At 30.9% G+C, this 16,746-nt stretch overlaps 1 protein-coding gene across 4 annotated transcripts in view; it reads left to right on the forward strand.

Moving 5' to 3' along the window:
- The window catches only part of LOC128858959 (insulin-like growth factor 2 mRNA-binding protein 1), a 77,671-nt gene extending 65,020 nt beyond the window's left edge, over positions 1-12,651 (forward strand). For all 4 annotated transcript variants that reach the window (XM_054095575.1, XM_054095576.1, XM_054095578.1 and 1 more), the window contains 4 exons: positions 1,317-1,691; positions 3,908-4,616; positions 4,684-4,839; positions 5,481-12,651. In XM_054095575.1, coding sequence (XP_053951550.1) covers positions 1,317-1,691; positions 3,908-4,616; positions 4,684-4,839; positions 5,481-5,759 — 1,519 coding nt within the window. In that variant the 3' untranslated portion in view covers positions 5,760-12,651. The remainder of the gene's footprint in view (positions 1-1,316; positions 1,692-3,907; positions 4,617-4,683; positions 4,840-5,480) is intronic.
- Positions 12,652-16,746: the final 4,095 nt, after the last annotated feature.

Consider the following 16,746-nt stretch of genomic DNA (forward strand, 5'->3'; position numbering starts at 1 on the left):
CCGATTAAAAGTCCGATGTTGGCCTTCTGCATATTGTGTAGCACATTTTTGTTTAATTATTGTTAATATATATTGTTAAATTAGCAACAAAAGTTGTCAAAGTGAATTCGGCTTTAATCTTGGATTCTTTAATTTGCTTAGTTTGCTCCAATATAATACTCTCTATTTCACTGTCTCTCTAATGGGCACTAAAAAAATATTTAGTGGTCAAATATGTAGATTGGTAGATTGTCTGGTTTTCTTTAAATATTGTTTTTGGGTGGATATTTGCTAAAATTGGCAGCACTTCGAAAGTTTTAAATGAAAAACCAATGATAGCTGATGGTGAAAAAGTTGTTTTGACCCTTTGTTATTTAATATTCGTGCAAAATGAATCATCCAATTTTGTTTTTGAATAACTTTTCTACTAAATAAATAAAAATAGTTCAGTAATGGAAATATTTATTTTTTACCTTCAGCTGTCTAATTCACAAGTGTCAAATATAAGTGACGTACGAGACACCATTTGCAAAAATTTTACATTTTCCGATGCGCAGTAGGGGTCGAACCTAAAACCCAGAAGGATGCAATTCTTTTCGAAAGACTAGTCTGCGCAGCCGTTTTAATTTGGCATGTTGAAGCGCGTAGAGCCTCTGATTTCTTTTCTTTGATACTTGCGCAGTAACCTCAATTGACTCGGAAAAGCAAATTAGGACGTTTAGCTTCTACATATATTTTGAGAAATGTCTCGTCATCGTCCTTTATTAGGTTGTTGTTGTAGTAACAGCATAAACATTCCCTATAAATGTCTGATGAATGCTGCTGGAATGACGCCCTTGGCCGGATATAAATGCGAATGGTTCCAGTAACGTAGAACCGATTGCCGTGGCCTACTCGTCCCATCTACCGCTGGATATAATCGTGAAAGATCGTGAGCGGATGCTCTGCTTTTCAAATACTTAACGTCCCGATGTGCCTGCCCATCCTTTGGCTTGCCTCGCTTGTGGCACATCTATTGGTTTTTGTGGTACTTCTGTTTTTTATTTCCTAATCCAATCTGATCGATTTTATTGTCTTGCCTGATATACTTATATTACATGTCAGGAATTATATCTACAGAGTTCGGAAATCGAAGAGCAACCTCCATTTCATGACCTGTAAAAAGTTCTAAAAAAGCATTTTTTGTTTTTTTGAAGAAAAACTATCTGGATGAGTAAATAATTAAATTGTGTATTAAAATAGCTTCAGGAATGAGAAAACTATATTAAATTTTTAGTTATTCATTTTTGCATTGCACCAACTGATATTCATTTCCCTTCCCTCTTTTTCACTTGCAGAGCTGCTGGCGGATTAAACGGCGTCGAATTCGAGGGCAATAAATTACACGTCGAGCCATTGGATAAGAATCCACGACGTACTAATCGCAATCAACGTAACCCATATCCCGGTATGCCAGGACCCGGACGTCAAGCCGATTTCCCGCTACGCATTCTCGTGCAAAGCGAAATGGTCGGAGCGATTATTGGCCGTCAAGGCAGTACAATACGTTCGATCACACAACAGAGTCGCGCTCGTGTCGATGTACATCGGAAGGAGAATGTCGGCTCATTAGAGAAGGCGATCACCATTTATGGTAACCCAGAGAATTGCACGAATGCGTGCAAGAGAATTTTGGAGGTGATGCAGCAGGAGGCCATCTCTACAAACAAGGGGTAAGTGAAAAATGAGAATACACACACGTGTTTGAATACATACATGTATACACGTATGATCAGCTAAATGCTATTGCTTTTGGTTAGAGCCATGCCAAGGCGAATTTATTACAGGTGACAGCAAACTCATATAAGTAAAACCCTACATGTATTTGTTGTTGCGTTTGGTGCAAGCATCATGTCAAAATCAGCAAGCAAATGTAAACATACGAATGTAAACACACCAATACATACAAGCAAAGCATATCATTTTGACGTAAGCCATACCTACGGTGAAAAATTCAGCTGGGTGAATGCTGTCACCTTATTAAATCCACCTTGAGCCATGCCAAACACTTGAGAGTACAAAAACAAATCTTTTTTAAGATGATCAACACGAAATTTAGTGCGCAGATATTAACTCGGAATATGCCAAAAAAAAAATTTCTTTTTTTGGAAACGCGTTTTGAAATTAAACTCAAGATATTTCATAAAAATTTGAAAATCGAATATTTTCTATATGTAAAACAAAATGTTTATCCGATATATGCGAGAACATTCGGAGAAAATGCACAACAAAGTCAGCGAAAAAATGATTAAAATTCAACAAAAAGTTTGAGCCTCTTCAACCTTTTACTTTATTATGCTAAAATTTATTGGACTATAAAACTGCGGATCCATTTTTTTCCATAAAAAAAAAAATTAAAAATATAAACAAATTTCAATTTTGATGAAAAATTTTCTAGTTATTTTGCATAGATCTTGCACAAAATTTGAAGTTTTGATTTATAAGATATTTGTTGCAATACGTTATTTTATAAATAATTAATGAAGTACAAAAATACAAGAAAAATTGTCAAAACTGTTAAAAAGAAAGATTAAGAAATTTACAATTTTTTTTTTAATTTGAGACATAAAAAATGGAAATTTTGAATGTTTGATTAAAACAAATACTTTTTTATTTTAATTTTTATTTTATTTATTTTTATTTTTTTAAAGCTCACATTAAAATATTTGAAAAAATTTGCTTTTAAATATTTTTAAAAGCACAAAAGAGTAAGGAAATAAAAACAATTATTTTTTTTTTTATTTTTAAAAACTCACATTAAAAAATCTTGAAAAATGTATAATTTTCAAATATTTAAAAGTTCAAAAGATTTGGGGAAATAAAAAGTTATTTGTTTTTAATTTCAAAAAATTCACATTAAAAACTCCCTCAAAAGAGTAAGGAAATAAAAACTGATTTTTTTTTTTTTTTAATTTTTAAAACCTCACTTAATGTGAGGGAAACCTGAAAAATTTAGCATTTTAAAATTTTTAAAGGTTCAAAAGATGTAAGGAATTAAAACAATTAAATTTTTTTAAATGTTTAAAAACTCACATTACAAAATCTGGAAAATTTAACATTTTTATTAAAGGAAATACAAAATTCATTTTGTTTTTTAAGAAATTCAAAAATTCAAGTGTTTTCTTAGCTTTAGAAATTTCTAAAATTATTATTATTTTTTTAATTTTAAAAATTACCTAATATTAAAAAAATATTATAAAAATTACAAAATTTAAAAATTCTGAAAAATTGAACATTTTTATTTACGGAAATGCGAAATTCATTTTTTTTTTTGTTAAGAAATTTAAAAATTCAAGTATTTTTTAGCTTCGGAAATTTAAAAAAGTTAATTATTTTTTAACTTTAGAAATTAAATTTTTTTTTTCATATATAATATAATAGATTAAGGGATAAAACAATAAGTAATTTTTAAAATTTTTAAATTTTAAAATTATCTAATATAAAAAAAATTATAAAAATTACAAAATTAAAAAATTTATGAATTTTAAAATGTTTAAAAATTTTGAAATATTTTTTTTTTATTATTATTTTTTTATTTTATTTAGGTTCAACTCAGCCACTCATGAATTTTTATATATGTATAATATATATATTTTTTATATATTTAAATTTTTTTGTCTTCAAAAAATGTATAACGATGGATGACCATTAGTGTTCTTTTTTTCAAGTATCTTTAAATGTTAATGCGCTCTCTTAAAATTCCGTACTAAAACTTCGCTCATTAGTTCCGATTTTTTAATAACCTCTTTAGTCTGGCTACTTTACTCTCATTGGCTTGAGCTACCTCTATATAACCAATGGCATGCGTTCTCTGCGCTCTTATACTTTATTCTCACATTTACTAACTACTAATTTTAATTACTCATTTACTTTCTCCAAATTTTCACAGTGACATTTGTTTAAAAATTCTCGCCCATAATAATCTAATTGGACGTATTATTGGTAAGAACGGCAACACAATTAAGCGCATCATGCAGGAGACAGACACTAAGATCACCGTCAGCTCAATTAACGACATCAGCAGCTTCAATTTGGAACGCATCATTACGGTTAAGGGCCAAATTGAAAACATGTCACGCGCCGAAGCGCAGATAAGTTCAAAACTACGCCAAAGTTACGAGAACGATTTGCAGGCCATGGCGCCGCAAAGTTTAATGTTCCCCGGGCTCCATCCGATGGCCATGATGTCGACACCCGGCAACGGCATGGTCTTCAATCCTAGCATGCCATATCAGTCGTGCCCGGGCTTCCCCATGTCAAAGACACCGGCGACTGTGGTGCCACCTGTATTCCCCAACGACATGCAGGAGACTACATACCTCTATATACCGAATAATGCAGTGGGCGCGATTATCGGCACCAAGGGCTCACACATACGCAGCATAATGCGCTTTTCGAACGCCTCTTTGAAAATAGCTCCTATTGACAACGATAAGCCGGCCGAGCAACAGACCGAACGTAAGGTGACGATCATCGGTACGCCGGAGGGACAATGGAAGGCGCAGTATATGATTTTTGAAAAGATGCGAGAAGAAGGTTTCATGTGTGGCACCGAAGATGTACGCCTAACAGTCGAAATTATGGTGGCCAGTTCGCAGGTAAGCCGAAAATATCCACGCAGACCGAAAATCAATCAGACTAATAAATATGAAATCAATTTAACAGGTGGGCCGAATAATCGGCAAGGGTGGTCAGAATGTGCGCGACTTGCAGCGCGTCACCGGCAGTGTTATAAAGCTGCCAGAGCATGGGGTGGCGCCAGCATCGGGCGGCGATGAGGAGACGCCCGTGCATATTATTGGCCAGTTCTACAGCGTACAGGTACTTTTGAAAAGAATTAAATTATTGTATTAGAAGTGTTTGTTGTTTTTATTTTTATACCCACGGGCGCAAGAGTTTTATAATTTTGTTCACATAACGATTGTGTGTAACAACAAAAAAAGGTCGGGATAGGTAAAGGCTTATATGCCAATCCGTCCGTAGGTACGACATTTCACGTTATTTCAGTGAAGCTTTGTGCCTAAGCGAGGATAGTTTGGAAAGTTCGTGCAAAGTCAGACCGATGGCAGTACTGGCGCGTACCGTGATTTCGGTCAATAACCACGCCCACGATAATTTTCAAAAAAGGAACAGAGCGTGAAATCTCTATTATAAAAATTCAGCAAAATGACACCTCAAATCCGACAATTTAGTGTTATTGAGATTGCACAAAACCACGCCCACTTTGTAATATCTTGATACAAAATTTGCGGACAAGCAAAACGGGACCAACCGTTGATGTTAGAAGCTATAACTCTAGTATTGTCTGTGGTTTTGTTTGATTCCAAAAATTAACAGCCATCCCAAATTAAATTCTACTAAAATGTGCGTGAATCTAAAGTTCGGTTATCAGTTATCCTCACTTGTGTTTTTCCCGCCTTTCTAATATTTTTAAAATTTATTTTCATGTCGTTTGCACGCAGTCGGCACAGCGTCGCATACGCGCCATGATGATGTCGACGAATCCACCGCCGGTGACTAAAAAGCAAAAAGCCGCCAAAGAACAGTCCGCCGCCGCCGCCGCTGCAGCAGCTGCTGCCGCCGCTGGCAGTGGGACTCAGCAACTGCAACAGCAGCAGCAGGTAACACAGCAGCAACAACAACTGCAACAGCCACAGCAGCCGCCACAGCAACAACAACAGCAACAGTCGCCGCCACAACAACAACAACAGCAGCAACAACCATCTGCGTCAAGCCAGTAAGCAAAAAAAATAAAAATGAAACAAAAAATGCGCGTTGATTATTTTGTTGAAGCATTTTTTATTATAACATATTTTTTATTTTTATTTTTTTTTTTATAAATTAAATGCAGAGAAATGTGTATGATGATGTATTTAGGTTTTCTAATATACTATAAACATAATTATTAATATTTCTTTTTTAAACAATAATGATTGATCATCGATGTGGGCGTTAACGAGGATGATTATGTTGAAAATGATGACAAAAATTATAATGATGATGTTTAAGTACTGATTTTTGTCAACAAAATAATAAAAGAAAAATTATTTTATCAAGAAGCAGAAAAGCATGCAAATAAGAAAACAAGCATAATTTACAGAAACAATACTTACATATATATATTTGTATGTGTACATATGTATATGTAACAATGGAAATTCGACAAAGAAGTCTGCTAAACAACAAAATATGAATGAACGTTAAAATCCAAAAACAAAAAACAAAACACCGTAACCAACTACCACACAACTAAACTGAGAACAAAACACACATTTGTTCGCTTAAAAAAATCAGAAAAAATGTGAAACAATAGGTGCGAATTTAACAACAACAAAAAAATAATTAAAAAAATTAATAATGCAAAAAAATAAAAATTAGATGTATGCATATTTTACACTCACACACACAAACACACTTACATACATATTTGCCAAGATGTCAGATAAAAAAATATTATGATACAACAAAAAAGTTTGCACAAAAATTTGAAGTTGCAACAAGCAAACGCACTAATGCCACAGAGTGCAAAAACAAGCAGCTTTCCTAATAACTAGAAATGAAAAATAAGAAAAACGAAAAATAGAAGGATAAAAAAATTTTAATTAAACTAATCAAAATTCAAACGCAAAAGTACAGTGTGTCAGTTAAGAATGTATATGCACTTGTATGTTAATATACAGTAAAATAGTTATGTATATATTTTATGCAGTAGATGCTGCAGCAGATCAACCCACCAACTGTTAAGAACGAAAACAACAAGAACAACAACAACAACAAAACAACGCAACGTCAACGCTGTATACGGTAATTGGCAAAAATTAATAAAAATGCGAAATGGAAAAAACAAAAAAAAAAAAAAAAAAAAAACAAAATCAACTTGCATACCAATTGAGGGCCCAGCAAAACCCAGCAGAAGCGGTCAAGCAAAAACACCAAAACTGCGTTTAAGGTTGGACCGCACATTTCTTGTACGAATTTTAAACGAAAATTTTACTCCCTCCTTTGACGGTTAACAGAAATTAAAAAAAGAAAAAGTTAAGAAATTGATGAAATCTGGCAGCCCACAAAAAATGGCAATGCGTTACGAAAGCATCGCTCACATATTTAAAATAATTTTCTTACAATAGCAGCCTATATGTCTATGTTTTCTTGAATTCTTGAAAATAAATGAAAAAAAAATTAATATTAATTCGAATGGATAAACTAGGAAATTCAATCAGATAATAAATAAATAATATAACCTAAAAAATAATAAAAAGCACGCTTACCATTAAAGCAATGAAGGCGACTTTAAAAATTGCGGGAAATATGAAAAAACATTTGCTTTTTTTCCTTGTTCACTCCACTCAGGAGCATAGGGCTGCGACAAGACTCAGTCTTGCTTCGGTTTCGTTAATCTATTTGATTTCTGACAGGGTAGGTGATTAGCCTATGAAAAAATATTCACGTATTTATTTTTGAAATCGATTTTATTGCGTTCCATATTAAAAAAGGCGATATCATCAAAAAACCCAAAATCAAAAAATTTATTCACTTTTAATTGTCGACTTTCCCTTAAAAACCAAGGCGAATTCATTAAAGGTTCTGGCACTAGGCCAAAAACAACATTTTGTACATTAGAATGTCACGTCAAAGTAGAACACAAAGGAGTGATTTATTTATATAAAAAAATTGCGCTCTTTCGCACTATTTTATTATATTTATTTATAAAAGCCTTTTGAAATTAACCTCATTGCAAAATTACAAATTTGAATAAAAATTATGCGTTCCGTAATTTAATTTTGTGCTGACCTCCGAATGTGCACGGCGAAAGGCAAAAGAAAAACAAAAAAACAAGTCAGCTGCTCTACGCGGCCGCCCTTAATAGATTCGCCTTCTAAAAAATCGTGCTGACAAAAACAAAAACAAATACTATTTTTTTGGAAATATTTTCGTAAACAAAACTTTGCCCAAGTAGCAAACTTATTTTTAGAGTCACAATTATTACTTTAATGGTAATTTGTCAACAACTAATTTCCCGTCTATGTAAACTCGACCTAAACTAAAACATTAATCAAACTTTATTTTGAACACACAAAACCGCTTTTTCGGAAGAATCAAACGTAATTAGCGAATTACAAAGAAAATACTGATCTAAAATGACAAATTAAAACAAAAAAATGTGGTTTCAAACTAACTCAAAATATGTGTAAATTACAACAAAAATGAAGTTTTACGAAAATTTTGCATATTTTCATTAAAAACAAAAAAATTCACAAGAAACGCGCGCATAAAATTAAAAACTAAGGACTTACTAAAAAATATAAATAAAAAAATTAAATATGAGTAAAAATTATTAAATAAATATAAAAGACCATAAATAAAAAAAATTTAAAACTCAAGTAAACTAATTTTTGCCCAAAAAGTATACAGCGGACGTTTGCAACTTACATTAAAATGAAGCAAAAAAACAAACCTTCAATCCATGCAATGCAGCAAGAAAATCTTTATAATTTTCGAAGAACCAATAAATAAGTAAAACAAAAATAAATCAAAAAAATGAAGCGTTGACTGAAGGCGCGAAAAAAGTTCAATTCACTGCACACTTGACAGCTATTCAATATTTGGCAACAAGTTTTGAGCAAAAGAAATTGAAAAATTCAACCCTGTTGAAAGTCATATTTGCAATAGCGCGGCGATCGATTCAAAAATATCCAAATTTTCGCGCACTTTAAGCAGAAAAAGTGATTTTTTTACGCTTGTGGAAAGTAAAAAAAACGCAAGGGTTACTACCAATGAAGCAAATAAAATCGAGTTCAAATACATTTTGCTATATCTTTAGCGGTTAACCTGTTGGCAATCATATGATACAGACAACCAACTGTTTGACCAACAAGTCGGCGTGTGTGTAGGGCCTTTTATGGAAATCTATCATAAGGTTTACACTGGATAAGCACACGTTTGCTTAGGTATGAAATTTTAAGTTTTCTTGAAGATTTGAGGATTTTTTGAATTTGAATTTCTTTTCAATTTAACGTTTCTTAACTTTGAATTAGTTTTTCCTTAAAATTTCTTTTTAATTTAATGTTTTTTTTAATTTGAAGTTTTTTTTTTATCTTGAAGTTTTTTTAATTTATTTTATTTTTTTTTTGTTATATATGGAAATAGAGAAAATTCTATTTTTATATTTTACTTTTTGCTTTAAGAATTTTTATTTGTTTAATCTTTTAATTCTTTTGTTAAGACTTTTTGCAATTAGTTGGTTTTAAAAAATACAATTTTTTTTCATTTTTTGCAATTAGTTGATTCTAAAAACACATTTTTTTTAATTTTTTTGAATTTAGTTAGTTCTAAAAATACAATTTTTTTTGAAATTAGTTCGTTTTAAAAAATACATTTTTTTGCATTATTTGATTTTAAAAATACAAGAATTTTTATTTGTTTATTCTTTTAATGTTTTTTTTAGATTTGTTGCAATTAGTTGGTTTTAAAAATACAACTTTTTTTAATGTTTTTACAATTAGTTGCTTTTAAAAAATACAATTTTTTTTTAATTTTTTTTACAATTAGTTGGTTTAAACAAAATGTTATCTTTGCTTTTTTTTCTTATTTCTTTCTGTCGCATTTTTTTTTTTTTTTTTTTTATTAACTTTCGTTTATTTGCAAACTATTTTTATAATAAGCAAATTATATAACTATTTAACAATTTTATTTAAACTCGATTTTACTTGATTTATTGTCTAGGCACACAAGTTTTCGAATTCTTCAAAACAGAAAGTTTCCCTCGATCAATCAAGCATAATTTTGACAAAATCGCAAAAAACCAGAGAGCAAATGTGTTCCTACAACAACAAAAAAAGACAAAAAAAAAACACAAACTTGAAACAGAGTAGCCAAAGAATGGCAATTATTTTTAGTGGTACTCTAACGCTACCATAGCTACAACCACTCCAAAAGTAACCACTCTAATAACTACATACTTCAACAACTCGTTCCATTACAAGTTTCTATTTAATTTTTTTGCGTCTAGTGAGAAATGTTAATTGCGTTTGCCTTGAAACGGTGCTGAAATGTATTAATTGATAAAGAAAAAGAAAAAAATCACAGGAAATTAAATTAAATAAACGTAATGTAAAGATTTTCTTTTAATATAAGTAATACACAATTCAAACTGAAACTATTTTAAAAAATACACTTTTTCGTAACTTTTAATGCAAACGACAGTTACACAAATTCAATGCGCTAATTGCTTACCATATACTTAGCAGAAATAATCAAACCCGATTAAGTTGAGTTTACGTTTACACACACATACATACATGCATACATAAAAGAATGAATAAATCCATTTAATGACGGTGTAAACAATGAATTAGCGCTGCTTAAGATTTATATTAATTTTGTTAATTGTTAAATATTTGCTCAGCATTGCCTTATGCATTTTTTTCCTACTTAAATTAGTTTCAGAATTATAGAATATACGAAATAACTGTCATATATAAAGTAACTGTAAAACAAAGTACATATGTATATTGCCGTTAAAAGTGGAACCAATTAGTTGTTAAAAAAGAAAGAAGAAAATAGTTAAACCAAACTTAAAACACTTACACTTAGTAAATTTAGTAATGAGCAGCAAACAATCAAACAAACAAGCAAGCAAACTAATCAATCAACAATCAAGCAACAACTTGCATGTCAACAAGCCAATAGTTTAAAAAACTAAAAACAAAAAACAACAAAAACCTTTATAAAAGTATATGCATTGTTAGCACGGAAGAGCAGACAAATTTGACTGATTTTACTAAAATCAAAATCAGCCTATTTACAGCTATTTCTACTAAACAAAAACAAAACCAAATCAGCCACTGCAATAGCAACTTGACAATAGCCCGAAAATTGAGAAGCAACAAACAATAACTGTAATAGTCCTTTAACTACCTAAATAGCCAAGCTGAACTTATTTGTTGTTTCCCCTCCCCCACCCTCTAAATAAATATATTTATAACAATACAATATACATACATACATACTTATATGCATAGAAAGATTGTTAAGAAAATATACCAATAATAGTTTTCTCTAAAAACTCATTTACATGCATCTAAATAGCCGCAATTTTATACATTTATTAGCCACACATAGAAGTCCATAGCATATTGATTATTGATTATACGAAATATTGCAAATTTTACAACTAATAAATAAACCTATGCAAGCGCATGCATACATGCATACATACATATATACTACAGTAGCATACTTAGTGTTACAGAAATGCGTGCATGCACACATACATGCATATACAAATTAATATACAATACATAAAATATTTGGCCTGCGCCAACTACCAACTTTTTAACAAAACGTAGTTTCTGTTGTAATCGTTTTCCGTTTTCTGTTTTTTTTTTTTCAATAACATTTTCATATACTTATTAATAAGTGCATAAATCATATTAAATATTTAGTAACTTTTACTCAGTGTAGCCAATGCATTATCTACTTTTTAAGTCCAACTAGTTTCCTATTTTTCCTATTAAAAATTAAAAAAGAATTGTAACTTAAATGATTAATTTTTCGAAGCAAACAAAAACCGTGCACCGTCAACGTGCAGTAAAAAGCGCTGGAAAATTAATTTTATAACAAAAAATTCTAATTTGGCGCGAAATGGCTGAGAAACCATGCAGAAATCTATGTCGAACTTTATAAAAAAATACCGCTTTTGGCGAAAAATTACTAAGAAACGTTGAGAATTTTCGAAGAAAAAAACAAATTATGCAGCATGTAATGTTTGCCAAATAAAATAAAAAATATAAAAAATACCACTTACTACGTAAAACTCTTTAATTTTTAAAATTTAAATTTAAAAATTAGATTTGTCATGCAATTTTTCACCACAAAACTGTAACTGTTGATAACATTTTGGCATTAAAAACAAACACTTTTACACACACAGACTTAGACTAACACACATTTCTTTTTGCACAAATAAAATTTCAATTTATTTTCAATTCGGCATTGAGCGGAGTATTTGCAGCGGCGTTAACGGCAGGAGGCAGAAGAGTATAGAAAATATCAGCATGAAACAGTTATCGCCAATCGATTTCCACAAATTTGCTTGTGCGAAATAAATAACGAGCGCTTGTTTGCCTACTTATTTTCTTTTCCAATAAAGTAACACTAGAAAAAAGCTGATGAAATTAATTTCCGATAATTTAATTGATTTGTTTGTTTAATTTATCGTGGAAATATTTGTAAAGTGTACAACTTCTTTCCAACACAATTTTTCTGTGCATTATATACGAAAAATGTATCGTCAGATAATTTATTCTAAATGGGTTTTCCATAAGCACAAGTGCAGAAATAACGAAGTACCAACTATACCAACAACTGCATATCGAATTTCTACATTTGTGAATTGTTGTTTTACTTTTTAATTATATTGATTTCCAAATATATATTTTTTTGATGACTTAACTGGCCTCCTTCCTGCGTGTGCCGCAAATTTCTCAAATCAATCAGCAAACATTTCGTCAGAACGCACAAAGAAAATCTCAAAATTATACGAAGAACTCTCTGATACAGTGAAAGACAGATGTCGCAAAATTCTCACAACAAAAAAAAAAAAAAAAAAAAAAAAAAAAAAAAAAAAAATAACGGGACCAAATTTAAAAGTTGTTCTACGCGGAAAAACTGAAAAATTTTGTGAATATTTTTGTTTGCATTAAGCACAGTAAATCTATAAAAATTCATTTAAGTAAAAAGCTGCATAAAGTACGAAAAAAAATGTCGTTGCAAAAATGTTGTTGTAAAAGCAAGAAAAGATGTTAATGTTGAATAAAGAAAAAGGATGATTGAATGAATGTAATTGAATACCTCAATATAAGTGCATTATCTTCTTATTAAAAAAAAAATAAATTAAACATAAACATGAACCAAAATGGATAAATCAATAATAAATCGTAATAAAAATAAAATTGTTAAATTCTCAAATTTACTAAGAAAATAATTGCAAAAAATAATATAACAAAAAATTCCAAATAATACACAAAATACTAAAATAAAAAAAGTAACAAATAACCACCATAAAAAGTAATTGGAGAAATGTAACAACTTATGTAATTACTTATACATACATACATATACATACACAAAAAACTAAACGCATATAAAATTAGTTTTTAAATAAGTAAAAGAAAAAAAAACAAAAACAAATAAATTGGAACATATAAAAAAGTCATACAAATACAAACAAAAACAACCAACAATCACAACTACCACAAAAAACCCTGAAATACGCTGCAAATTCAAAATGTACTTGGAAATTATCGATAAAATACAGTCTGCGCAAAAACAAAAAAAACGCACTCGACTGTCACTTAACAGAAACGCAACCGCGCATATACTCTAATTCAAATATTTAAGTAAAACATAACCGCAAAAAAACACCTCTGCATAAAAAATTATTTGATTGAAAAGAATTTAGAAAAACTAAAAAAATGCGCGCGCATATCGAACAAATTTACGCATGAAAATTATTACACAATTTCATATGCAAAATAGACAACAGTGCAGACAACAACTAGCGCAAGAAATGTCAAATAGCGGCATAAAAGCCTGCAGTGATTTAGTAAAAAAAACAAAATAAAAATCTAAACACAAAAACAATACACAGAACCAAAGCAGAAAATGGAAGGTTGCGAAGGAGAATAAATTAATTGGCATAGAGCAGTTTGAAAAAATTTAATTCTCAAATAAAAGCATAGTAGAAAAAGTGAAAATGCAATTCTGCAACTTAAGAATGAACAAGCAAAAGAAATAGCAAAATGTGAGTAAAACAAATCGCTGACATTGGCAGAGGCAGACACACGCAATGACTACGAGAGAGAGAGAGCGCGCGTGAAATAAAGGAAAAGTCTAAAGAGCACGTATTCCACATCGTTGTAGTCTGTAGCATCGTGCTCTCCCATGCAGTCAATATTTTGCGCGCTCTTTGTCACCTCTCACACACAGTCAACACGTCATTTGAAACTCTCCCCCACTTCGTTAAGGACCTCTGATGGCGAGATTAGGTGAAAGCTATTGAGCTAAAGTTAATTCACAATTTAAGCACAATTTTTCTATTTCTCATTGCTCCTCCACTAACAACTGTTCTATTTCGGATCGTTCCACTGCCGTGGATACTCAAAATAAACCATTTACCCACTTTTGAATCCACTTAAATTTCATACTAAAACTAAAATCGAATATACCAAAAAAAAAAAAGGAAATATTCTAATACTAAAGATTTTTAAAGTTTGAAGAAAGTTGAGAGGAAAATTTTTTATGTGTGAAGAAAAAACTCTTGTCTCCACTAATACCGTATTGTTTTGTGTGAATGGAGCGATTTCAAGCATTAGCGTATGAATGCAGTTGGTAAACGCCTCCTAATAGTAGACACAAAATACGCGTATGTAGTAAAACACCAAAAAGAATCTACAACAAAAAAAGTGTTGCATAATTAATTCGCCAATTTTGAAGAAATTCGAATTGAATAATGTATGTATATAATATTTTGTAGGTATACCATTTATATATTTTTTTAAAAAATATATATTTATAAAATTAACGATAAATATAAAATATTTTGTTGAAATTGCTTTTTCTCGCTCATTAAACTAAGAAAACCAAAAAAAAAAAACATAATGACCAACGAATGAGCTGAGAAATTTGATTAAATTGACACTCAATTGAATATTAGCGGATGAAGCTTGGGTAATATTTATAGGTAGGATATATTTTCCTTAATATATTATATATATTAAGAAAATAGAAATAAGAGAGCGCAAGTAAGAGTAAGAGTAGAAAGAGATGGAGAAGAGAAGTAGGCAAAGAAGTGGGCAGACTTTGAACAAAACAACCAGAACTAACAACTGAAAAAACAAAAATGCATTAAAACGAATTTAGCTGCATAAACAACATCAATAGCAAATACTATTACTCTATGCGCGCATCCATAGCACGCTTGCATTTATCGATTAATCGATTGTGCGTACAGGCGATGCGCGCCCATATAATCACCCAACAGTGACCGCAAGAATGCCAGAAAGGTGCATAGCCGAAAAATCAAACGCTCCGTCAATCCAAAAAGAATGTCCGATACAACTTTTGTTGCGTTAGAGTTAAAATTAAGGCAAATTTACGAATATTTGCGTTTCGAAGAAGATAAATGCGAAAGAGATTTCAAAGAAATCGGAAATATTTTACAAAGAAACGTTATGGATATTACCAAAAAACAAAGTAAGCTCATGTGAATGCGTAAAGCGCACTAATAAATTAAGCAAGATTTATTTATTTAGAGGCTATATTTATATCGTTTTTCTGCAAAAACAAAAAAAGAAAAAGTTCACAATTTAGGTACACTTCAACCACTTAAAATATCTAAAAAAGTATACAAATTATTATGTACTTTAAAAAGTTTATATTTATATTATAAATATAAAATCAATTACTTTCGGCTAGATGAAAAAAATTCTAAACTATTTTGTATTCGAAAATTCGCTTTTTCATGTTCAAAACATAAAGTCGCAAGCGCTAAGAAAAGTAGCGATGGAAAGCACAATAAGTGATTATAAAAATATTTTTTTTTTTTACTTTTTGTAAAAATACGCTTCGACTACCGGGCGAAGTAGAAGCAAGCGAAATATGCGCGATATTTCCGTTTTCGAAAGAATTTTTAGCACAAAGCTATTTTTTTTTTTTTCAAGACAAAACTAAAAAAAAGTTCCTTTCAAAAGACGAAATCAGTTGACGGAGAGAGATTCAAATAATGTTATGAGTTAGTAGTAAAAAGTTATTGCTTGCGAGTGTGTCAAAACGAGAGAGGTAGTGAGTAATAGCGTATAAGTGGTGGCAAATGTGTTGTTGTTAGCTGTGCCAAGTACTGATAATATATAAGTGTGATAAAATATGTTGAAGGATCTTTTAAACAATTTTTTACACTCCAAATGTTATGTATTTTCTGCGCAATGTCCCAAAATTTCAAATTATCTCTAATGGAAAACAAACAAAAATCTTAAACGCTACTAATTTAGACCTAAACATAATAAATTCTATTTAATACACTTAAAGTAACATTTTTAATACAACAACACTTTTATGCAACAGCGTGAATTATTTCAACATAAATGCCATTCAAATAGACATGCACATGCCACATACAAAGCGAAAAAAAAATTATACAATTGTGGAAAAAAACTAGCACACGCCCATCAACACTGAAGCCGATTGAGTCGTAGTAAGCGCTACTTCATATTTCAAACGAGCTGCTTTACCAACATTGGTTTCGAGAGTAGATTTGCAAAGCATAGAGTAAAGGCGCAGTCGTTTTTATTTATTTATGAACACTTGCTTTTTCGCGCGCGCATTTCTAAATTCTGACACGAACAATTTAAGAATATTCAAGCAATAGTTGCAAATTATGCTGCTTTTATCAGCGGTGAGAAGAGTTAACCGAACTAACGCAAAGAAAGTATAAAGACAGGGGTAGCTGTTGGGCTCGGCTCTTTGCGCTAACAAAACGAAGCTAAGACATTCAACACACGATAACTAATTAGCTCTAGACGCTGTTTAGTTCCAATTGGTTTTTTGGCTGTTGAAATTTCAGAGCTGAAGATTGGCGCGCTCTTGTCTTTATATGGTGCACGAGTACCCTTTGACGAACCACAGCCGCGCCAATAGCTGACGAGGAAATTTTTTCCCCTTCTCCAATAA

Source organism: Anastrepha ludens, chromosome 3, assembly GCF_028408465.1.
Source record: "Anastrepha ludens isolate Willacy chromosome 3, idAnaLude1.1, whole genome shotgun sequence".
Lineage (NCBI taxonomy): Eukaryota > Metazoa > Arthropoda > Insecta > Diptera > Tephritidae > Anastrepha > Anastrepha ludens.